Source organism: Leptopilina heterotoma, unplaced genomic scaffold (assembly GCF_015476425.1).
Source record: "Leptopilina heterotoma isolate Lh14 unplaced genomic scaffold, ASM1547642v1 Lhet_237, whole genome shotgun sequence".
In the NCBI taxonomy this organism is placed as follows: domain Eukaryota; kingdom Metazoa; phylum Arthropoda; class Insecta; order Hymenoptera; family Figitidae; genus Leptopilina; species Leptopilina heterotoma.
The window spans coordinates 560,307-583,952 of record NW_025110953.1 but is presented as its reverse complement, the minus strand read 5'-3'; the positions used below and the strand labels follow the sequence as shown (position 1 = coordinate 583,952).

The 23,646-nt window shown below is 22.9% G+C and overlaps 1 protein-coding gene across 1 annotated transcript in view; it reads right to left on the bottom strand.

The window, feature by feature from the left end:
* LOC122502743 (transcription factor Sp8-like) overlaps positions 1-12,567 on the bottom strand; it is an 86,473-nt gene extending 73,906 nt beyond the window's left edge. The window contains exon 1 of the mRNA XM_043612935.1: positions 12,418-12,567. Coding sequence (XP_043468870.1) covers positions 12,418-12,510 — 93 coding nt within the window. The 5' untranslated portion in view covers positions 12,511-12,567. The remainder of the gene's footprint in view (positions 1-12,417) is intronic.
* Between the last annotated feature and the right edge of the window lie 11,079 nt (positions 12,568-23,646).

Here is a 23,646-nt window from a genome sequence, read left to right as displayed (position 1 = left end):
GAAGTATAATAGTATTTTAATAGGAACCAAATTATTATTGAGATTAAAGTTTAAATTTTGTTTATAATTTTAATTTGTTTAAATAATTTATTATTTTCAAAATTAGACAATTGTGTTAAATTGTTATTATTAAATTTAATAAGAATAAAAAATGAACAACTGAAAAGTAAAATATTAATTTTTTTCAATAAATTTATATTTATAAACATTTATAAACTTTTTTTATAATTTTTTTCAAGTTTATGTCAAAAAAGCAATGTTGGCAAAGAGCGTTGTGAACAATTTTTCTATACTCAGCCAGCACTTGCCGCCGTGGCTTGTCCAAGCTTTGGCGAAACAAAAGTTCTGTACTGCGCCAGCACTAATTGTCGAGGCTCGGCTAGACTACGCCGAACAATCGTCTGAGTACTAAGCCAGTGGTGAACATCGGCACTACACTGGCATTTCCCATTGGGTAAATAAAAATTAAAAATTATATTATTAATGTTTAAATTAAAAAAAATTATAATCATTTCATACAGATGGCGAAAATAAAGAATATTGCAAGAAGAAAATTTTCCTTCGCATGAGTGTAAATTACGAGGCAAATTGTTTTTATGCTATAAAAAAAAATTTTTATCGGCATAATCAAATTACTTTTCTTATCTTGTATATATAGATTAATAAAGACGATTTGGAAAATTAAAAAGGAAAAAAAAGTATGATCTATAAAATAAATACAGACATTAATTATCAGGATTGTGAGTTCATTACTGAAGGGGTTACACACGTTCATGAACTGCTATAATTACTGATAATAGTGATAATAAAGCGACGCTCGGGCAATATAAGACTATATAAGAGGTTTCATAAATAGGATTAACTATCGTGACGTATTTATATACAAGCGGTGAAGATAATGAAGCAATATGGATAATTGTTCCACAGGAAGTTACTCCTTTCAAGTAAAAACAAACTCTCTTTGAAATTTAACCAAATAAGTGCGTGTGTATTATTCGCTTTTTTAATTGCTTTTTGTGTAAACAAAAATTATCACTGATTGAATGAAATTATCACTGACTTGTAGAAAAGTAGCTGGGTTTTTTTAATTAAAAACGAAGTTTCAAGTTTTTATTGTCAGGATTGCAATTTATATTCTTTTTCTAATTTTATATTTATTTTTCATTAAATTTTTTTGTTTCACTTTTAAATTTAAAGTATCAAAATGCAACGAATTGATACCAAAAATGTGGATCAAATTAAAAATTGATCCAAATTTTTGTCATCAACTTTATCCACTTTAGTATCAATTTGAGACTTTCAAGAAAACTGTGAAAAATTTTTAATTTTATTTATTTAATTTTTTTAAATTTGTTTATTTTAATAAACAATTTTTTTTATTTTTCATTTAATTTAATAATGCTATTTATTCAATATTTAAACATTAATTCTTCAATTGTTTTATTTGATTTATTTCACTTCTAACTTTTATTTATGTAAATAGCTTCAATTATTATTCGTTATCATTAGTGCTGGCCTTAATAATTTTTTTATTCAATTTGTAATTAATTATAGTGTCACTGAGGGAAAGTGCCAGGAAATTTAATTCTAGTCGATTAAATTTTCATGAATTACAACTACAATTAATTGAAACTACAATTAAATATAAATAATAATTAGAAGTAGAGTTAATTAAATTTATAATTAATAATACCAGCAATTTAATTAAATTGTAATTGATTAAAATTCTGTTATTCATTATTTTCTACCATAAAAAATATTTTTACTGTAACTGCTTTAAAATTATTTTCATCATTTCAATTCAATTATTATTTTCCAGAATTTTTATCTAAAATTCTTCATTAAATCAATAATTTACAGTAATTTTTAAAAAAAATTCTGAGAATTATCAAATGTATTTGTTTACAATTTAATTTTACGAAATTTCGATAAAATTGGAAATTTCAATTATTCGGAAATTTTTCAATTAAATATATATTTGAAAATAAAAACTTGGAATAATTCCAATTAAACTTTTTAAAAAAATTAATTCTACAGAATTGTTAGTTAAAAATATGAAAAATTCAAATTATCAAAGATTTTAATCTGAAACCTTTTCAAAATTCAATTATTTATAAAAATTCACGCTATAATGCTTTTAATATTCAATTATTATGTAAAATTTTAACTGAAATTTATACTTAAATCAATTTTTTATTAGACAATTCTACGAGAATTCAATTATTTAAATAAAAAAATAAATAATTTATATTATACTATATTGAATTTTTCTTAATATTGAATTCTCATAAAAAATTTTGTCAACAAATTTTTAAATAATTAAATTCTTTCGTCGAATTTTAATAAAAGTTTTAAAAATTATTACATTTTTCGAGATATTTGATTAAAATTGTACCAAAAATAATTGAAATTTTTGAGTTTGATTATTTATAAACATAATGGAATTATTGCGAAGAAATTTATAAAAAATTTGTAAATTTTTGTGAAGAATTTTATTATTTATATAAATAATTGAATTCTTGCAACGAATTTTATCCAAGTTTATAAAAATAATTGAATTTCGCGGTGAAGAATTTTATTATTTAAAAAAATATTTGAATTCTTGAAAAGAAGTTTGTTAAATTTTTTTAAAAAATTGAATTCTTGCTACGAATTTTATAAAAATCTTTTTAAATAATTGTTATTTTTCGAAAAATTTTATGAAAATTTTGTTTTTTAAATAATTGAATTCCTGTGAAATTTTGTCAAGAATTTTATTAAAATTTTTAAAAATAATTGAATTTCTGTGAAGAATTTTATTCTTAATATAAATAATTGAAATTTTGACAAGAATTTTTTTTTAAATTTTTGAACATAATTGAATTTCTGTGATGAATTTTATTACTTTTGAAAATAATGTAATTCTTCAAATGAATTTTATTCAAGTTTATAAAAATAACTGAATTTCTGTGAAGAATTTTATTATTTTTGAAAATAATTGAATTTTTGCAATTATTTGAAACTTCTCCAAAAATCAATTTTTTTTAGTGTTTTTAACTAAAATTCCTCGATAAATTCATTATTTTAAATAATTAATTAAATATGTATATTAAAAAATCTAACTAATTTTAGAATTATTTAAATTTTGAAATTTTTTGCAAAACTTTAAGTTCTTTAGAATTTCTAATAAAATTCATTCAAAATTTAAATTTTAAAATTTAAAATTAAAATCTTTTCAAGTTCAGCTTTTTATGAAAATTCCAAACGAAACTATTTTAAAATTTAATTAATTTTGAAATGTATAAAATAAAATTATTCATTAAATAATTTCTAAGTTATAATTTTATGATAGTTCTTCAAGAATTAAGTTATTTAAAAAGAAAATATTGTCACATTGTCAGAAATGGAAAAAATTGAAGGTTTTGTATTAGAATTTTTGTTTTGTTAGAAAACACTATTAAGAATAATATTTTCATTATTTGAATGTTAATTAATTATTTTTCTAGAGGTCTGCATTCTGTTAAAAAAGGGACCAACTGTGATGCCTGTAAAATTACATTTAATTGAAATTATTATTAATTAAAACCATATTTAATTGAAACTACTATTTAACTAAAGTTAATATTAATTTAAACCATATTAATTAAAACTAATAATAATTGAAGCTACTATTTAACTGAAACTACATTTAATTCAATAATATTAATTGAAACTAAAATATTTATAAAAGCTACCAATAATTGAAACTACTATTAATTGAAAACATATTTGATTTTAGCTATTATTAATTGAGACTACATTTAATTGAAGCTATTGTCGATTTAAAATAGATTTAAGTGAAGCTACCATTTAACCGAAACTACACTTATACTTAAAGATACAATATTAATTGAATTTATTTATTTAATTGAAGCTAATAAATATAATGTTAATTAGCAATAGCTACAATTGAAATTACATTTAATTGAAGCTATTGATAACTAGAATTACATTTAATTGAGACTACAGTTAATTTAAATTACATATAATTGAAGCTATTGTAAATTGCAACTGTATTGTACTAAATTATTAAGAATTGAAGCTACAATTAACTGAAGCTATAATTAATGACAGCAGCAGAAACAAAGACAGAAACATTTTGTTGTTTTACTTGAAGAAACTAACAATTAAGACCGCAGTTCATTGATAAGTAATTATAGTACTATTAATAGAAAGATAAAATTAATTTAAAGTATAATTATTGCTATTACATTAGCATACTGAAGAAAGGTAGCTTCAATTAAAAATGATATCTTTTCAAATTATTTGAAGCTACAATTAATTTCAACGTCAATAAAGAAACTACAAGCCGAATAATAAGCACAATAATTAATTGCCATAGTAGAAGATAAACTAATAAAATATGTGTCCCGATTCGAAGAAAGGTGCGTATACTTAAAAAGGCAAATACAATATTTCTTCATTTTTTTCGTAAAATTCGAAAACATAGTTTCCGAAAAAGTTTTTTTTAGTTTTTTTTTTTTTAGTTTTTTTTTCTTCAAGTCTGTCGGAAGATCTCTTTAAGTAACCCACGATTATATTATATACAATTTCGTCTCCATTGGCAAGTAAATTAAGAAAATTGAAACTTAAAAGACCGTTACACGCAAATTTTTGTTTCTCAACGAGCGTGCGAAGGGTCCCACAGAGAGGATGAACGTTATTGTATAACATTTTTCTTATTTTTCGTGTTTCGAAATAAAAAAAAAAAAAAAAGTTGATAATGATGCCTCCCGTTTCTCATATTACGTATATCTATATACCGCGTCAGTTCTTTTTTTGAACGTTAACGCGCGAATAAATCCATATTTATTGGTTCGCGTGAAAGGTCGCAAAAATGGTGTTTTTCATGTAGCAAAAGAATAAGCGAATTGGCGAGAAGAGAGACGTACCTGGGGGATATTAATATAAGGGCTCGATACGTAATTATAGTGATTACCGTATTGCCAGGGGGCGGTCGAGGGCGTCCCTCAGTTTGCACGTCATTTTGCAATCTCAACTTCGCGGCCTAACATGCGCGCGAATTTGTCGGCAGTCCCGGGGAATCACTAATGTGCGCGCTTCCTTTCAATATCTTTTTCCATACCTCCAAATTCAAATTCATGTCCCCGAAATCTTTATATGTGCGCGTAAGGTTCTTTTCAAAAATTCATCCTTTCACCTAGCAGGTGAAGCATGCTCATTTATTATATTGTCAAAATGTTTTATCGTTTACTTCCGGGTTGTCTTCCTTATGTTCTTGATTGAAGAATCAGCACTTCTTTAAACTGCAAACTTTTTTTTAGTATTGACTCAAAAGAATTTTGCATCAGTTAGCGTCGAGGTTCAGAGTGGAAAACTATTTTTAGTCCCTGTTCAAAAGTACCGTCTATTGAAGGAATCACTGTTTTAAACTACCGTCTATTGAAGCAATCACTATTGAAAATGACCGTTATTTGAAGGTGTTGAAGTACCGCTATTGAATCTTACCTTTCTAAACTACCGGTATTAAATCTTTTACTATTTAAAACTACCATTTATTGAAGCTATCTGGTATTAATAAAATCTACCGTTACAAAAACTTTTACTATTCAAAACTACCGTTTAATGAAGCTTTAACTATTCGAAAATACCAATAGTTCAATCAAGCACTAATATAAAAACAATCACTAAAAAAAAACAATCACTATTAAAAAAAAAAAAAACAATTAAAAAATTTAATTAATTAATTAATTAATTATTAAAACAATCACTATTTAAAATTAGCAATATTTTAATCGATCACTAATTAAAACTACGAACATTGAAATCTATCACAAATTTCAATTATAAAATTTCTAATAAAAATACCGTTTATAGAAGCTACCGCACTTTACTAAAAACAGGGCACGGATCAACTTTAAGATTCAAAAACAGTCACTTTAGTCGCATAAATTCACAACAAAAGTGACAAAAAGTCGCATAAAATTTTAGAAAAAAACGACAAAAAAAGAAAAACGAAATTGTAAAAATTGTAAAAAATCGCATTACTCGACAATACATACTTTAATTTCAAACAATCCGGAATAAAATATTAATAAAATTCTTAGCAAAATTTTAATTAGGTATGTTTAGCATTTTTTTTTTAAATTCTCTTTAAAATGTCAATTATTCATCCTGGAATTTTTTAATTATTTTCAAAAGTTCTGATAAAATTAATTAAGTAAGTGTTGAAGTTAACGATAAAATTTCTGATAAAATTCTTTGCAAAATTCAATTATCTTCAAAAGTAAAAAAATTCTTCTCAGAAATTCAATTATTATCAAAATTTTTTTTTTAAATTCTCATCAGAGTTCCAATTATCTTCATAAATATCAAAATTCTTCTGCAAAATTCAATTAATTTAAATTTTTTTTTTTAAAATCTGTTCAAAAATTCAATTATCTTTATAAATAATAAAAATCTTCTGTGAAATTCAATTATTAAAAATTTTAATAAAATTCTTGACAAAATTTCAATTATCTTTATAAATAATAAAATTCATCCTAGAAATTCATTTATTTTCAAAAGTAAAAAAATTCTTCTCAGAAATTCAATTATTATCAAACATTTTTTTTAAATTCTCATCAAAATTTTAATTCTCTTTATAAATATCAAAATTCTTCTGCAAAATTCAATTACTTTTAAAATTTTCTAAAAAAAATCTGTTCAAAATTTCAATTATCTTTATAAATAATAAAATTTTATTCTTCTCTGAAATTCAATTATTTGCAAAAATTTTAATAAAATTCTTGACAAAATTTCAATTATCTTTATAAAAAATAAAATTCATCCTAGAAATTCAATTATTTTCAAAAGTAATAAAATTCTTCTCAGAAATTCAATTATTATCAAAATTTTTTTTTAAATTCTCATCAAAGTTTCAATTATTTTCATAAATATCAAAATTCTTCTGCAAAATTCAAATAATTTAATAATTTTTTTAAAAATCTGTTCAAAAATTCAATTATCTTTATAAATAATAAAAATCTTCTGTGAAATTCAATTATTAAAAATTTTAATAAAATTCTTGACAAAATTTCAATTATATTTATAAATAATAAAATTCATCCTAGAAATTCATTTATTTTCAAAAGTAAGAAAATTCTTCTCAGAAATTCAATTATTATTAAAATTTTTTTTTAAATTCTCATCAAAATTTTAATTACCTTTATAAATATCAAAATTCTTCTGCAAAATTCAATTACTTTTAAAATTTTCTAAAAAAATCTGTTCAAAATTTCAGTTATCTTTATGAATAATAAAATTCTTCTCTGAAATTCAATTATTTGCAAAAATTTTAATAAAATTCTTGACAAAATTTCAATTATCTTTATAAAAAATAAAATTCATCCTAGAAATTCAATTATTTTCAAAAGTAATAAAATTCTTCGTAGAAATTCAATTATTTTCAAATTTTTTTTTTTAATTTCTAGACAAAATTTTAATTATCTTCATAAATAATAAAATTCTTCCTGGAAATTTAATTATTTTTCATTGAAATTCTTGAGAATTCAATTATTTTCAAAATTTGCAATTAAAATTCCTCAAAAGTTGATTTTCAAAAATTGTAATAAAATACTTGAAAAAATCAATTAATTTCAGTTAATTTTTACTAAATATTTTTAATTTTATATTTCAAAAATTTAATTTAAAAAAAATTAATCAAAAATAATTTTCGAAAGATTTGTCGAAAATTATACTTTTTACACTATAAACATATCGAAAAAAATTACATTTTTTGCATTTTATACCAAAATTGTATCTTTTGTGGCAAAATTTTAGAAAGTCGAAAAAAGTCGAAAAAGTCATAATACTTCCGTAAAAATTTACGTATGGAAATTTTGCAAATATTCCACATTGTACATTTTTGTTGAGTTTTCGATAACTTTTAAAAAACTGTTAAACCTGTTACCAACTTCAATTGGAGTTGGTACCATTTTAATAGTTTTTTATCACCTAAGAATTTTGTTCCGTATAAAATTAATAAAATAAATTGAAAATTAAAAAAAATATAATAATGAGGAAATAATAATATTAAAAAGTATAAAAAACTGTTACCAACTTCAATTGGAGTTGGTACCATTTTAATAGTTTTTTATCACCTAAGAATTTTTTTCCGTGTAAAATTAATAAAATAAATTGAAAATTAAAAAAATATAATAATGAAGAAATAATATTATAAAGTATTAAAAAAAACTGTTACCATCTCCAATTGGAGTTGGTAACTAAAAACTACTATTAATTATTCTTACTTTTAATTGCAGTTTTAATTACTTACAATTGTAGTAAGTTTTAGTTATTTTTTTTTAGATTTTTTTAGTTCTTTTATTACTTGTAGCTGTAATTATTTAAAACTCCAATGAACAGCAATAAGAATAGAAAAAGGAAGTAAAAAAAATAATAGTACATAATTCCTAATGTCTTCTAAATAAGATATTTAAGATTTCATTAAAAAATCCGATATATAATATTAGGACATGAGTGAGTGAGTGAGTGTGTGAATATAGTGGAATTTTAGGTGAAAAGGCGTGTATCCCATTGATGACTAGTTTGTTGTCGATGATGGCAGGGTTTTAAATTGAATTGACAGATCAAATTGGTAGTTGGACAAATTGGGTTTTCAAGGGATGAATTGGCAGTGCGTGAAGGAGAAATGAGGACAGATAAATTTTGATATTGGCCGTTATAGATGCCGGGAGATGAACAATTAACAAAGGGGTGGTTCCTGAAACGCCCAGGACGCCGTCGCCAAAGGGCTCGTCCTGTCGATCGTCGGATCCTGTCAAATATTATAGTGTGTGAGGGTGCATCTCAACAAAATTTTTAAATTTATTATAAAACTTGCCAACTTATATTAGACACCTTAAAAAATATATTGACTGTCGATTTCTGTCAAAAAGATTTTATTTAATTATATATAATTATTTTAATTATTATTATATTTATAAAGACATTTTTTTCGATTTTTATTAAAAAAGATAATTGTTTTTCTTTTTTAATTTTTTCATCATCTTCCAAAAATCGAAAAAAATTTCTTTATAAATATAATAATGGAAGGAAAAACTATTTCAAATTATTATTGTTATATTGTTTTTTTTTGTATTTTTATATTTTTGTTTGTTTATATTGTTCTTTTAATGTATTTATTTTTTATTATTTAATTATTTGTAGAATAATTATATTATTCATAACATAATCACAATTTTTCTGCATATAATAATTAAAATTAAGTATTATTTATTATAACAAAAAGCAAATATTGTAATTATTATAATAAGAATGTTTTAATCAGAAAAATAATATTAATTATATTAAATTTGAAGAAGTTAACAATATTAATTATAATTGTTGTGTTATATATTATATTATGTTGTTTATTTATTACTAGACAATAATTTTATTATAATTTAATTAATATCATTCTGATTAGAATATCCTTATTATAATAATTATACTCTGTAAATTTAAATTAACCGAAAAGTCGTCTAGAAAATTAAATTAGTAAAAATTTCTACTAATTGTTAGTAATTTCCCACCAAAATTTTAGTGAAAAATTTAAAACTATCAACTAATCGATAATTTAATTTTAATTTAATTAAATTAAATTTTCTAATTTTTTTTTTCACTAATTTAAATTTAAAGAAATTTGCTTTTTGATAAAATTATATTTATTATAATAATAAATAGAATTAAATTTTGACTAATTAGTAATTACGAATGCTATTGTTATGGAGTTGCTTTCGATTATTCCAGAGTCAATATTGTGGGTAAAAGGAAAGATTGTATATCTCTCAGATGTATATACTTTGTCGAGATATTTAGTTAAAGACGTTTAAGTCTAATAGCCAGTGTTTAAGTAATTAGAGTTGGAAAAAAGGAGTCGCGGTCACTTTAAATATACAAAATTACCAGAGGCGTTTATTTTTTCACTCAACTGTGACAAAATCTACAGTTTTCAAGAAAAACGATATATTTGATAAACGTTTTTGTTAAACATTGAAATTTTTTTTTTAAATTCTTCGGAGAAAAGGAGAAATTACTTTGATTTTTTACATTTTGAGTAAAAACTTCAAATTTTTTTTTACATTTCTTTTTTCTTCATTTTTTTAAAAAAGACAATTTAAGAAATTTTTAATAAAAAATTTTATCTTTAATTGACTTTTTCGACAGAATAGTGAATTTAGTGAGAAGTACAAAAAAAATTCGGTCAATATTTTTGAAAGTATTTTTCCATTTAGAGACAATGGCATACAAGACGAATACTTTTAGTTGTAGAAATTTTAATTTATAAAGAAAAGTGTCACTGGATTTTTTTTTAGTACAAAAATAGAAAAAATTTTGTTAAAATCTAGAAAAAAATATTTTAACTATTACTAAATTAGTCCTAAATTTGATTAAAATATTTCCTTTCAATTTCATATACGATATTGAATAAAAATTGGAATTTTTGCATTAAACTTTGCTAAAATTTACAACGTTCAAAATCGACGTTTTGGAGGAAGAACTATTTTGCTATTTAATTTTTTTTTTTTTTGGTTTTTTTCGTTGATCACCAATTTTTTTTTAACTTTTTCTACGTGTTTAAAGGATATATTTTACAATGTTGTTGTCTAAAGATTCGAATATTCAAGAGAACGACAATTTTTTTTATATTTCGTTAAAATTTCAATTTTGTTAGAAATTATTTTTTTTATTAATTTTGGAAAATTAATTAGTAAAACTTATTTTTTCGATTTTTGACTTTTTTTTACAAAAATTGAAAAACAATTTTTATTACCACAAGTGAAAGGAAAAAATATTACGATAGAAAATAAATTCCTTTTTACAAACGTTAAAGTTATTTTATTATTAATTTTATTTTTATTCATTTCAATTATTATTTTATTTAAGGCCTCTTTTATTTTATTCCCCTAAAGAAAATTTAAATGAGAAAAAATATTCGTTCATATTTGAAAGTTTAAAACTTTAAGAAAATATTTTACAAAGTTTCAAGTTTCGTGATCAATAATTTAAAAAAAGAAAAATTCCTAATAATATTTTATTTACTTTCTGTTTAGTAAATAATTTTATTCTTTTTCGCTTGAAATATTTAATTTTTCTTATTATAAACTTTGTGAACTTCACTGAATTAAATTTAAATTATAATTTTATCAAACTGTTTGTAAAAAAATATAAAATTTGCTAAATATTTTCGTTTAGTGTAGAAAATTTCCTTCCTGAATAATAATCTTCAGGAAAATTTTATAAATTTTTTATGATTAACAAAATTTTTTATGATTCAAAAAAATTTTTAGTTTTCATAAGGAAGATAATTTTTTGTTTATTTTTTTCTGAAAGTTGTTCACAATTTCATGAAAGTTTTTGAAGAAAAAAATACTTTTGTCTCTAAATCGTTGTTAATACACTGAGAATTTTTTTTTTAAATTCAAATATAAGTAGCCAACCAAAAAATATGTTTGAATTAAATATATTCTATAATTGAATTAAACATAATTTTTATTGAATCAAACTTATTAATTGATTCAAAATTAAAGTATGTATTCAATTCAAATGATTCACAAGTTTTGAACGTTCAAATAAACGAAACATTTTTTATTAGAAATATTTTTATAAATTACTGTTCGTAATAAAAATTAAAAACTTAAATTTCACCAAACAATGTTTAAATGGAAAAAATTTTCTTTCATTTAAAAGTTTAAAACTTAAAGAAAATATTTAACAAAGCTTCGTGATCTATTGATCACGAATATATATTGATCATTTTCTATTGAAAAATTCCTAATCAAATTTTATTTACTTTCTGTTTAGTAAATAATTTTATTGTTTTTCGTTTGAAATATTTTATTTTTCTTTCAATCGTTAATTATTGTAAACTTAGTAAACTTCACTTAAACTTAGACACTTTATAATTTTTTTTTAAAGCCACAAAAAATTATTGTAATAAATATTTAAATTAAAGAAGAAATAAATAAATTTCGTTCATTTGAACCGTCATCAATTCAAAAATAATTTTTTGTTGACTGAATAACAAAGATAATTATATTTCATTCAAATATTGTTTTCTCAGTGTATAAACCTTATGTGAACTTCGCCAAAGATGTTCAAGTTTCGAAATTCGAACGTTATTCAAACGAACGACGATATTTTTTCATTTCTTTAAATTTTCTTTTTCTTTTTTGTAACAAAAAATTTGTTTATGAAAAATATTAGTTTCTAACTAAATAAAATTTTAATTATGTTACATTTTAAATTTTAATCATGTTTCTTTTTTGTACGCGGTAATTATTGTAGAATAATTTTTTGTATAGTAATTTTTAAAAATATTGAAAAGAGAAAAAAATTTCGTTCGTTTGAAAGTTAAAATTTCTTCAGCTCTTCGTCAAAGTTTCATCAATTTACCTCAATATATTCATTTTCCGTCGTATGATGTCCCTGTTGCGGAACACTCATCATCGTATTCTGCGCTTGTGGATACTGATAAGCACAATTCATCTTCGCTTCTCGATGATTTTAATATCCAAAGAAATACCACCGGAAAACTCACAATTTTTCACTTATTTGAGAAATTGAAACCTTCACAAGTTTTATTCCACTTTTATTTTGATTATCCAACCAATTTTATTTTATATATTTTTTGAATCTGTTTATTATTTTTCAAATATTTATTCCAAAAAATAATTTTTTGGACACAATACAAAATTTTCTTTTTAAACAATTTCAAAAGGAAAGAATTTTTTTTTTTTTTTGAAACAATTGTGCAAAATTTTTGTTTTTTGCTTTTTGTATCCAGTGTTTAGAATGTGAATGATGAGGATAATGAAGAGAGACACAGAAACTGTTGGATCATGGCATCATTGATTGTTTTCACTTTTCACTTGGATGAAAAGAAATGACTGAAGATCCCTCTCTCTCTCTCTCTCTCTCTATCACTGGCACGAGCCGTGTACAGTCTCGCCGCAAGAAAAAGCACTTAAACTGCGACGTTGTGTGCGCTTCGTGCAAGCACTTAACACCATTGATCCCTCTCGCGCAATGTTTGCAATGAAAACACGGAAGGAGAAACAATTAAAATGGTGCGCCTCTCTGCGGGCAACAATTATAACTGAGGTTTTTCGTCCATCCGTGGCAGCACCCAGTGGAGGCGGATCTTCCCCTTTCAGTCGTTTATTTCAGAGTGTGTAGTGCCTGCACAAACACTTGTGTGCCTTCCAAGTATGCACTCGTGAAAGAAAAAGTATCCATGTGTTTGGGGGGAAGGGATTTTGCACAATGCATATATGTGTGTGTGTGTGTGTTTCGAGAAACTTATCAAGCGATGTGTGTGAGAGTGTCTGCGGATCTTCTAGATGTTTGTATTCTTATACTTTAAGAATCAGAGTAGAAAATTTAAAAAAACTATTGCAAATCTTTAGTTGTAGAAATTTTACTCAATTTAGAATTTTTCAAACCCAAAAAGGAAATAAGTTTGTAAAAAGTTGCTTTTGAAAAGATTAATTACATCAGCTTAGAAATAAAAACAGAGAGAACTTTGGTGTAAACTATTTAAAGTTAGCTACTTAAAGAAAAAAAAAGCAAACCAAAAAAATCGTTAGAAAAATTACAGAAATATTTAAGTAGTTAAAAATTGAATGTATCAACAAAAAAATACAGTGAAGTAGGTTCAAAAAATCTAAAAAATTATTCGAGGAGTAGAAAATTGGTTTCAAAAAAATAAAGAAATATTTAATGAGTAGAAAATTGATTCGAAAAACTGCAGAAATATTTCATAAGTAGAAAATCGGTTCAAAAAAACTAGAGGAATATTTGAGGAGTAGAATATTGTTTTAAAAAACTGCAGAAATAATGGAGTACTAAAGAGATGGTTCGAAAAACTACAGAAATATTTCATAAGTATAGAAAACTGTTTAACAAAAATATAAAAATATGTCAATAGTAGAAAATCGGTTCAAAAAAAAGACAGAAATATTTGAGGAGTAGAAAATTAATTTTAAAAAACTTCAAACATATTTGAGAATTAAAGAATAGTTTAAAATTAATTAATTGAGTAGAAAATTGATTAAGAAAAAATTACAGAAAAATAAGTAGAAAATTGGTTAAAAACGCAAATTTATCAAGAAAAACTTCATTATAGAAATTGACTAATAAAAATCGAGATCAGTATAGAAAATTGATTCAAAAAATAACCAAAATATTTTAGGAGTAGAAAATCGATTGAAAAAATTGCAAAAATATTTGAGAAGTATTTATTTTAAAAACTAGAAAACATATCCCATGAGTAGAAAAATTTGTTCCAAAAATTACAGAAATATATTTAAGTATAGTTGAAAATTTGTATCAACAAAAAACTGCAATGAAGTTGGTTAAAAAAATCTAAAAAAAAGATTTCTGAAGAGTAGAAAATTAGTTTTCAAAAATAAACAAATATTTAATGAGTAGAAAATTGGTTTAAAAACTAGAAATATTTGAGGACTAGAAAATCGGTTCAACAGAAAACTGAAGAAATAAATTGTGGAATAAAAATGAAACTAAAAAAATGTCAAATAGTAAGTGGAAAATTGGTTAAAAGAAAAAAGTGTCAGATATTTTTTAAAGAGTAGAAAATTGATTCCAGAAACTGCAGAAATATTTCATAAGTATAAAAATCACGACCAATAACAGATTATAAAAGTATTTCCGAAGTAGAAAATTGGTTCAAAAAACTGCAAAAATAATGGAGTACTAAAAAATTAATTTGAAAAACTACAGAAATATTCCATAAGTAGAAAACTGTTTCAAAAAAAAATTAGAAATGTAACTTAATAAAAGTAGAAAACTTGTTCAAAAAGCTACAGGAATATTTGAGGAGTAAAAAGTAGATTTAACAAAAAACTGAAGAAAATAATTGAGGAATCGAAATTCAACCAAAAAAAAAAAATGCGAAAATGTAGAAAATTGGTTAAAGGAGAAAAGTAGCAGATATTTTTTAAAAAAAAGAAAATTGATTTAAAAAACTGCAAAAACATTTCATAAGTAGAATATCAATTTAAAAAAATAGAAAAAAATTAATTCAACAAAAAGCTGAAGAAATAATTAAAGAAAAGAAATTCAACTAAAAAAATGCAGAAAAGCATAAGTAGAAAATAGGTTATAGAAAAAAGAGGCACTTTTTTTAAAGAGTAGAAAATTGGTTTCAAAAAGTGCAAAAATATTTCATGAGTAGAAAACTGTTTTAAAAAAAGTTATAAAAGTATTTCAGAAGAAAAAAAGTTACAGTTCAAAAAAAAAATACAGAATTAGTAAGGAGTAGAAAAGTGGTTCAAAAAACTACAAAAATATTTCGTAATTAGAAAAATAGTTTAAAAAAAAATAATAAAAGTATTTTAATAGTAGAAAATCGAGTTAAAAAAACTATAGGAATATTTGAGGTACATTTAAAGAGTAGAAAATCGTTTGAAAACCACATAAATAATTGAGGACTAGAAAATTGGTTTTAAAAAATACGGTATTTTTGAGGAGTAGAAAATTGATTCAAAAAACAGCAAAAATAATGGATCATTAAAAAATTGGTTCGAAAAACTACAAAAATATTTCGTAAGTAGAAAAATGATTCAAAAAAAAATTTTATAAAAGCATTTCAATAGTAGAAAATGGTTTGAAAAACTACATAAATAATTGAGGAGTAGAAAATTGGTTCAATAAAAAGCTGAAGAAATAATGAGGAATAAAAATTCATCAGAAAAGTAGAAAATGGGTAGAAAGTAGAAAACTGGTACAAAAAATATTGTAAAAGTATTTTAATAGGAGAAAATAGAAGTCAAAAAACTACAGGAATATTTGAGGAGTAGAAAATCGTTTGAAAAACCACATAAATAATTGAGGAGTAGAAAATTGGTTCAAGAAAATGCTTAAGAAATAATTGAGGATTAAAAATTCAAATAATAAAAATGCAGAAAAATAAGTAAAAAATGGGTAATAGAAAAAATGTTTCAGATTTTTTTTAAAGAGTTATAAATTGCTTCCTAAAATTGCAGAAATATCTCATAAGTAGAAAACTGCACCAAAAAAATACTGTAAAAGTATTTCAGATGTAGAAAATAGAGTTAAAAAAATTACAATAATATTTGAGGAATAGAAAATTGTTTTAAAAAACTACAAAAATAATGGAGCACTAAAAAGTTGGTTAGAAAAATTATAGAAATATTTCATAAGTAGAAAGCTGTTTTAAAAAAATATAAAAATATATTAATAGTAGAAAATCGGTTAAAAAAAAGACAGGAATATTTAAGGAGTAGAAAATTAATTTTAAAAACTATAAAAACATTTCCAGGGTAAAAACATAGTTTAAAGTTTTTTGAAAATACTACAGAAATATTTGTGAAGTAGAAAACTAGTCCAAAAAAAACTACAGAAATAATCAAAGAGACAAAATTGGAATTGATGGAATTGAAAAAAAACTACAGAAATGTTTGCAAAGGAGAAACTGAACTAAATAAAAAAAGTAAATATAGAATTTTAAATAAAAATAGTTGAAGGTTAAAAAACTAAATATCAATTTTCCATAATATTGTACAAGCATGCATATATACGCGTATACTTAAGAACTACACGTACGTCTATGCGTTATATGAAGAAAACAGACACGTGTGAGAAAATGCGATTCAGTATGTATATATGTATCAAAAAGGGGAGAGATTATGTGCATGTGCGTGAAGCACTCAAGTTGCGAGTATGTTACCAACGGAGAAGGTTTTTGTTGTTGGTGGGGTTCCCTAGCCCGCCCTCGCCGTGCTTGGGCCGTCTTCACCATACCCCAACTTGATCCGATCGTCTAATCCGCGTGCCAACCCCAACCACCCTCTCTTTTCTTCCCCCACCACCGACTATCTCGCTCTCCGCCAATTAAAATCTACCGCGGATCACGTGGTGTCCTTTCGGGGTCACCAGGTTCCTCTTTCTTGTCTCTCTTCTTCTTCTGCTTCTTTTCTTTTTTCTTTTTCTTTTCTTTCTCTTCTTTTCGCGACCGCGTGGGAAATCCTCGCATATATATAGATATACACGCCATCAAAATAGACAACGTCCCTTTGATTTGCAAATTAGTCACTTGTAATTAAACCATTAGTACTCTCTAAATTTGAAATTTTGAATTAGTAAAAATGTTTACTCATTTGAATTAGTGAATGACTTTTTACTTTGGACTTAGTGAAATTTACTAATAAACTACTAGAAATTACTATTATTCGATTCAAATATAATAAGCAACAAAAACCTGTTTCTAGTGTCAATTTTAACGCCGAATTCGAATCCACTGTCAATTTTCTTATTACACTTCAGGTTTCTGAGTTAATTGCAATTTTATTTTTTTATTATTAGTATAAAAAATAATTGTTACTGCAAATCAAAATATATTACTTAAAAAAGTCATAATCTACATAATCTACTTTAAATATTTTCTGTGTTGCTGAACGAATCCGATGATTGTTTTAAAAATCCAAAATGTCGGATCCAAAATGGCGGCAGAAAAAATATAAAAATCTTATTACTCGGGGTTTTTTTTTAGTGTTTCTGATGGTTACGAATGTGATTTTAATATTTAAAAATGACCCAAAAAACCTTCAAGCAATAAGTATTTCAAGCAAATCCGAGTGATTTTTAACTTTTTCGTCCGCCATATTGAATCCGACATTTTGAATTTTTTAATATTATCTTCAGATTCGTAATCACGTCGAAAAACTCCGAGTAATAACTTTCAAGCAAATCTCTAATATAGCTTCAATATTGTGTTACTATACAGCTTCAATATTTCTTCACTATAGCTTCAATATTGAGTCTCTAAAACTTCAATATTGCGCCACTATAGCATCAATGCATAGCTTCAATATTGAATCTCTAATATATAGCTTCAATATTTCGTTACTATATAGCTTCAATTTTGTATAGGTATAGCTTTAATATTATATTATTATTTCAATAAATATTAAATACTAGAAAGCGGCTAACTTTTTAGGGCAAAATTACAAATTTTAAAAATAATAGAATTTAAAAATTTGTAATTGAAATTTTTGTTAAAAACACTAAAAAAATTACAATTTTGGAAAAATTACAAATAATTGCAGAAATTCAATTATTTTCAAGAGTGATAAAATTCTTCTCATAAAATTCAATTATCTTTCAAATTTGAAAAAAATTCTTGTCAAAATTTCAAGGAACTTTATAAATAACAAAATTCTTCCCCAAAGTTCAATTATTTTCAAATCAATTTCAAATTCCCAAAAATAGTACGCAAACATTTTCATTATTATCATAAATAATAAAAATTTCTCCAGAAATTCAATTATTTACAAATTATTTATAAATTCCTTCGCAATAATTCAATTATTTTTATAAAAATAATAAATTTTTTTCTAAGGAATTCAATTGTTTTCATAAAAAATATTAAAAAATTGTAGAAACTAATAATTGATTTGAAATAATGAAAATAATTTGGAAAAAGTTACTGTAATAATATTCTTATAATATAAAACGATGATTTTATCACACGGTCATCTTTAATTTTTATAAAACATGAAGATAGCGATTGCTCCGAGTCGAAGACTCGGAGTGATCGATTTCTTCATGTTTTATAAAAATATTCTTATAAGTTATTGAATTTAAAAAGATTTGAATTTGAAATTTTTGAAATTCCTAACTCCTATGGAAAAATAATATTGATTGAATATTTATTTTTAAAAAAAGTTATCGATGTTTTCAAATAATTTTTTCCTTTATGTTCTAAAAATTTAAGGGGAGACTCCACCTTTATTTTGACCTCTTTAAAATAAAATTATTAAACGAGTTAATATTTTTTTTCTTGCATCATTTTTAACCTGAAAACATATAAGATGGTCAAAAATATTTAATTTTAATTTTTGAAGAGGTTGGAATTTTTTTCTTTTGACCTATTGCATATTATTGCAAATCCATGCGAGAAGTTGTTTAGAATGATAAAATATGAATGGAAAAAATTTTTCGTTAAAAAATATCAACTACTGTAAGAGAAGATCGATTTTTAATATTCAATTCTTTAAATTTTGCCGAAATTTCGAAAGTCCTGAACCTTTATTTTTTTCCAATTTGATGCTCTGAGTTGAAAAAACATAGTTAAAATTGACCACGAAAATGAGCTAAATGTTAATTTTAACAATGTTTTTTGAATAATAGCATCAAATTACGTAAGTATACACAATTTGGAAAAAAATTAAAGATTTAAGGCTTTCGAAATTTCGGCAAAAGTTAAAGATTTGAATATTAAAAATTGATCTTCTCTTACAATTTTTAATATTTTTCAACGAAATTTTTTTTCCATGCCTATTTTAGCAAATTAAATATTTTTGACCATCTTATATATGTTTTAAGGTTAAAAATGATGCAAGAAAAAAAATATTACCTCGTTTAATAATTTTATTTTAAAGTGGTCAAAATAAAGGTGGGGTCTCCCCTTAAAAAGTTTCAATTTCATTTTCAATTAAAATTTGTAATTGACGTATAGAATTTGCAAAATTTAAATCAGTCAAACGAAATTTGTTATAGAAAAAAGCATATAATAAACAAAATTTATTTGTTAATCATAAGTTTGTCGAAATTGGTAAAAATTTCTTATCTAATGAAAAATAAGTTTTAAATCATTAATTTAATTGTCGGTTCTTCGTTATAATACACATAACCGAATTCTGATATTAATACGGTACAGCATAAGTTTAACTTTTATACTACAATGCCTCTGAAAAATTACCATATATCGACTAAAAATACCACAATAATGATAATCACAAAAGAACTTTATTCATTTTACTTTGAATAATTCAAAGAATTCAGAATAAATAAAATTTCAGATAAGAAAATAAATTTTCATAAAAAAATATAAAATACACAGCAATTTGACTATATAATAATATATATAAAATATATCGAGTTAGATAAGTGTCGCATATTATTAACTTGTCAGCGCTTTTACAAATCACTTTTCACTTGTTTAATATAGATGGGAATATTATTATTAGGCAATGCAATTATAAAAGTGTTGCATAATAATAATACGACATTTACGCTCGATGGGTTAAAAAATACACTAAGGGAAAATGTCGACGCAACTTTCTACACAGTCTATGTGTTATATAGTACAGCTAAATATATTTGTGTGGGTATAAATAGATATGTTTATATACACACATACATATAAATATAAAAAATATAAAAAAACTATATATATATATAAAAGATTCGAGAATGAATTTCTGATAGGTCAACGTGTCACGCCATTGCGTGATAGTTTGATCCCATATTAAAAAATGAGTGTTCAAATATGATAATATACTTATATTCAAATTGTGCATGTGTATATATGTATATACATAGACTTTAAATATGCATTGTGATACTTCATCTGAATACAAAATCACATTTTTCGTTATATAGAGACAATTAATATTCTCATCGTGCACTATAATTTCATTCGATACCCATACACACAATTCTTATATTAAATTACTCGATTGTATAATTCGCAATTAATCCCCCACATGACTTGTATAATTCAAATTTTAAGTGCGTTCGTATTCCTCTTTTTTTTCTTATCGCTTATTTCCTTATTGTTCCTCATTAAACTCTCTCTCTCTCTTGATATAGTTCAAAATATCCGTTAATAATATTTTATAAATATTAATATAATGAGATGAAATATTAATATTACAGTATTAAATTATTAATAATTATAGTAATAAAAATAATAATAAAATTATTGATATATTTTGATATTTATTAATTTATTATTATTACACCTGGAACAGTGATAGTTTTCTCTAGAATAGCGAAAGTATTAACTATAAAACAACAAAAAAATTTCTCTAATATTATACTATTAAAATTATTCTTTATTAAAAATGTTATTATTTTAATTGTAAATACTTATTATAAATACAGACTTTGCACTCGATAATTAATTTTAAAAAAGTAGCAAAAAGTAGCTTTTAAACGAAAAAAATTAGTAAAAAAGTAAATTTACTAAATTAGTAAAAAACTATCGTAAAATTAAACTTGAGGACCAAAAAAACTCGTTTTAGACACTTTACAAAATTAACAAAAATTCCATTCCGTATTTTTTATTTTCCTAACTTTTTCCTAATCTTCATCAAAAATATTTACTATTTTCTCTTTCCCTGATAATAAATTGAATTACTGCAATGTATTTTATTATTTATGAAACAATTTAAATATTTATAAAAATAATTTGATTCTTGCAAAAAATTTTATAAAAATTTTTAAATATTTAATTTCTTTCGACTAATTTTATGCAAATTCTAATTTAAAATTTTAAATAATTGAATTCCTGAGAAATTTTTCTTATCAACGAAAAAAATTGAATTCTTGTGATGAATATTCATATTTATGAAAAGAAATTAAATTTTGCAAAGAATTTTACTAAAATTCCTCAAAATAATTAAATTTTCAGGAATAATTTTGTTATTCATCGACATAATTGAATTCTTTCGAAGAAATATTATGTAAATAATTGAATTCTTCAGAAGAATTTTATTGAAATCTAAAAGAATAATTTAATTATTTCAACAAAATTTAATTAAAATTGTATTTAAAATAATTGATTTCTTTCGAACAATTTTATAAAAATCTTTGAAAATAACTGAATTCCTGTGAGAAATTCTAATATTTTTATAAATAATTGAATTCTTCCGAGGAATGAAAAAAAAATATTTTTTTAAATAATTAATTTTTTCAAGAAATTGAAATTAAATTTTTAAGAATAATTACATTTTTTGATCAATTTCTGTAAAATTGTATTAAAAATAATTGAAATCTTGCGATGAATTTTATTATTTATGAAAATAATTGAATTATCGCCAAAAATGTAATTAAAATGTTTAAAAAAAAATTGAATTTCTGTGAAAAATTTTGCTATTTTTAAAAATAATTGAATTCTTGTGGAAAACTTTATTTGTGAAAATAATTGAATTTTTGTGAAAAACTTTATTTGTGAAAATAATTGAATTTTTTCGATTAATTAATTTTAAAATACTATTAAAAATAATTTCATTTCTTCGATGAGTATTATTATTTATGAAAAAAATTGAATTCTTGCTTAGAATTTTAACAAAATTTTTTTTTAATTAAATTTCCATGAAGAATATTAGGTATTATTAGTGAAACTATTTCAAACTATTGTAAAGAATTGTATAAAAATTTTGTTAAATAATTAATTTTTTCGAAATTTTTTTGAAAATGTTATTCTAAATTAATTGAATTCCTTTGAAAATTTGATTATTTATGAAAATAATTGAATAGTAGCTAAGAATTTTATTAAAATTTTCAAAAAGTAATTGAATTCCTGAGAAGAATTTTATTATTTATAAAAATAATTGAATTATTGCGAAAAATTTTATTAAAATGTTTTAAAAGAATTGAATTTCTGTGAAAAATTTTGCTATTTTTCAAAATAATTGAATTTCTGTAAAAATTTTATTATTTATGAAAATAAATGAATTGTTTTAAAGAATTTGATTATAATTTTTGAGAATAGATTTTTGATTTCTAGTATTAGCGAATTTAAAGTAAATTCTCGAAAAAAACCAGAAGTAGTAACTTTTAGTGGCTAAAATCTAAAAAAAGTATCCAAATAGTAGCATAACGAAAAAAAGTAGTAAATAGTAGGTTTTAGTATAGTAGATGAGTGCGAAGCCTGCAAATATGATTAATTTCACTCAAATTTAGATCGTTGAAATAAACGATTTTTTTTTATTTAAATAATTTTAAACAACAAAAGTCGAAACTTAATTTTTGTAGAAACCTTGATTATGTACAATTTTAATACTATTACTTCAAATTTTCTGAAACTTTTTATATCAAAATTCGTGTTGGGTGATGTATAATTTAAAATTTTTATTCCCCTCGCCTCGACTATATATGTGGGCAACATATTGAGGAAAAAAAGAAAAAAACTGCGCACAATGTATGTATACTTTAATTGAAATGTCAAGTATAAATAGTTTTTTTTTCTCTCTATAAACGCACGAATACCAATTTTTATTTTCATTTTGACTCCTTAATCATATTTGAAGAAGTTGGAGAACGTCTCTCGTGTACTTGGGGAGTTAATTACAAGTGGATAAAAATATTGCGGATACCAGTAAAAGATGTGTGTACGCCGATAAGGCAATTTGCTTATCTCATTAAATGTTTTTATTGAAAAGCTTCACTTAATTAAAAAAAATTTTTTATAGTCACAAAAAAGTTGAGACCATCCTTTTAATTAATGGTTATGAGTTTTGTAATCGAATCGCGAACCCTCTGAAATTACTTTGATAATTTATTTTCAAAGGTCAAGTGTTCCCTTTCCAATTCAATTTCAAAATTAGAATTGTCTGATTTAAAAGAGGAGAAACATATTTTTTAATATTAATTTATGCTTCTTTTAATATTGTACTTTTTTATTATTATTATGACTACACTTTTTTAATATTACTGTACTTTTTGTAATATACTATATAACCTTTTTACTATATTACTATACTTCTGTACTATATTGCCCTTTTTTTGAACTATTTTCGTTTTTATTTTTTTAGTATTAATATACTAATTTTTACTATTACTATTACTTTTTTT